The sequence below is a fragment of the Otolemur garnettii genome, unplaced genomic scaffold, assembly GCF_000181295.1.
Source record: "Otolemur garnettii isolate 467f Iridium unplaced genomic scaffold, OtoGar3 scaffold00100, whole genome shotgun sequence".
NCBI classification, from domain to species: domain Eukaryota; kingdom Metazoa; phylum Chordata; class Mammalia; order Primates; family Galagidae; genus Otolemur; species Otolemur garnettii.
Window position 1 is genome coordinate 7,761,570 of NW_003852495.1, and position 1,862 is coordinate 7,763,431.

The window sequence follows — 1,862 nt, forward strand, 5'->3', positions numbered from 1 at the left end:
GCCTGTAGTCCCAACTACTTGGGAGGCCGAGGCAGGAAGATCACCTTAGCCTAAGAGTTTGATGTTGCTGTGAGCTATGATGATGGCACAGCACTCTACCAAGGGTGACAGAGTGAGACTCTGTCTCAGGGGAAAAAAAAAAAAAAGTTGTTTAATTTCCAGCCATGGTACCAGGGTCCAATTTTTTATGATCTTCAATAAAGGTGCTAAGTTTTGAGCACACAAGTTAAGATGGGATATCTGTCTCAGGCCCACCAACCCCAAAGTGTCTCCCAGGTATATCCAAGGACATGATTAGGCTTAAAAATCCTGGAGGGCAAAGAAGGAGGTTCTGGAAGTTTTTAGCCTTCATTGCATCATCCTTGGTGTGGAAGGATATAGGTCCACAATCCCCCCTTCCCCTCCCCGGGAGGATAGCGGTTGGACAGCTGCTGCCCCAGTTGCTGTGCTGCTAAGTGACTCTTCCCCTACCTCCAGGGAAGGAAGCCATGCTGAAGCACCGGGACTATGAGACAGCCACCCTCTCAGACATCAAGGCCCTCATCCGCAAGCATGAAGCCTTCGAGAGTGACCTGGCTGCACACCAGGACCGTGTGGAACAGATCGCAGCCATTGCCCAAGAGCTCAAGTATGTATAGACTCGTGATACTCCATCACTTACTCCCCCTCCACACCCTTCTCAGAGCAGTAGCATCATCATCCTGAGGCCCAGCCTGCCTCAAGGCCTGGAATAGAGTCCCCCAGCTCTCCTCCTCCACTTCCTTTTGGATACCAGGAAAGAGCTTAATGAGGTGATGTCTTTACCAATCCTATCTTAACCCTGAATGAGAAATAAGGGATCCAGATTCTTTAGCTGAAGGGAGGTCTCTGGCCCCTTATGTTGATGCTTCAGGCTTTAAGAGTCCCTTGGGTACCACCTCCCCTGCCTGTCACACTCTGTTAGTCCCAGGCCCCTGATGGTGTAAGCCACCAATCTCCTTTGCTCCCAGCCACTGCTTGATGAGGGAACAGGGCTACACAGTGAGCCCATTGTTCTGTCCAGCCCCTTCCCTCTTTCTTGCACAGAATACACTTATTGTAAGAGCTTCCAGGCAGCCCGGTTCCTTCCCCTCCCTTCTCCACCCCAGTCAGATAAACTTATGTACACAATTAGTACACCAAGACTTGGGAGCCAGTGAATAGGGGCCTTATTCCACCAGCACAGCAGCCAGCAACAGGGAGGGCCTAGGCAGCAGGAGGCCCTGGTCATTACTTCATGGAAAATCCACAAGCCCTGGAGGGGCATCGGGCTCTCAAAATAGCTGTCTGCTCAAAAATAGGATCTTTGGCTGGAACTGCCTTTTCCACAGACACCCCCTCCGCTACATTAACCCTTTAAGTTCTGCTTATTCCTGCAGGCCTGGAGCCCAGAAGCAATACTCAGTGGAGCCCTACACTGAGCAGAGCTCATTTCTTCCCTGACCCCTCCCTTCTCACTTCTGAGGTGCTTTGAGGGTTCCCCATTTGCTCACCCAGAGGCAGAAGTATTGTGGGGCCTTCACAATACTAGGAACTACAGCATCCCTGTTTGGCACAGTTGGGGTACACCTAGGGTTACTATAGCTGGCATGTCCACACCAAAGAGAGCAAGGCCTCAGATGCAGGCACCCCCAGGGATTATGGAGGGTGGGACACAGATAGGCTTCCAAATTACCAGTGAGAGCCCCTCAAACCTTGTAAGAAACAGACTTGGAATGAATCCTAGGACAGCCTACTTTCAGACACTGGGTGGCATCCGTGTAAAACCCATTACCCTGAACCAGGAAATGGGCTGTCCCTGAGGCAGCTTTCTGGACCTTGAGGAGAGATGGAAGAATATTTGA

At 51.1% G+C, this 1,862-nt stretch overlaps 1 protein-coding gene across 4 annotated transcripts in view; it reads left to right on the top strand.

Moving 5' to 3' along the window:
• The window catches only part of ACTN4 (actinin alpha 4), a 94,478-nt gene that overhangs the window by 82,329 nt on the left and 10,287 nt on the right, over positions 1 to 1,862 (top strand). For all 4 annotated transcript variants that reach the window (XM_023516886.1, XM_003796158.3, XM_023516887.1 and 1 more), the window contains exon 12: positions 478 to 628. In XM_023516886.1, the coding sequence (XP_023372654.1) occupies positions 478 to 628 (151 nt within the window). The remainder of the gene's footprint in view (positions 1 to 477; positions 629 to 1,862) is intronic.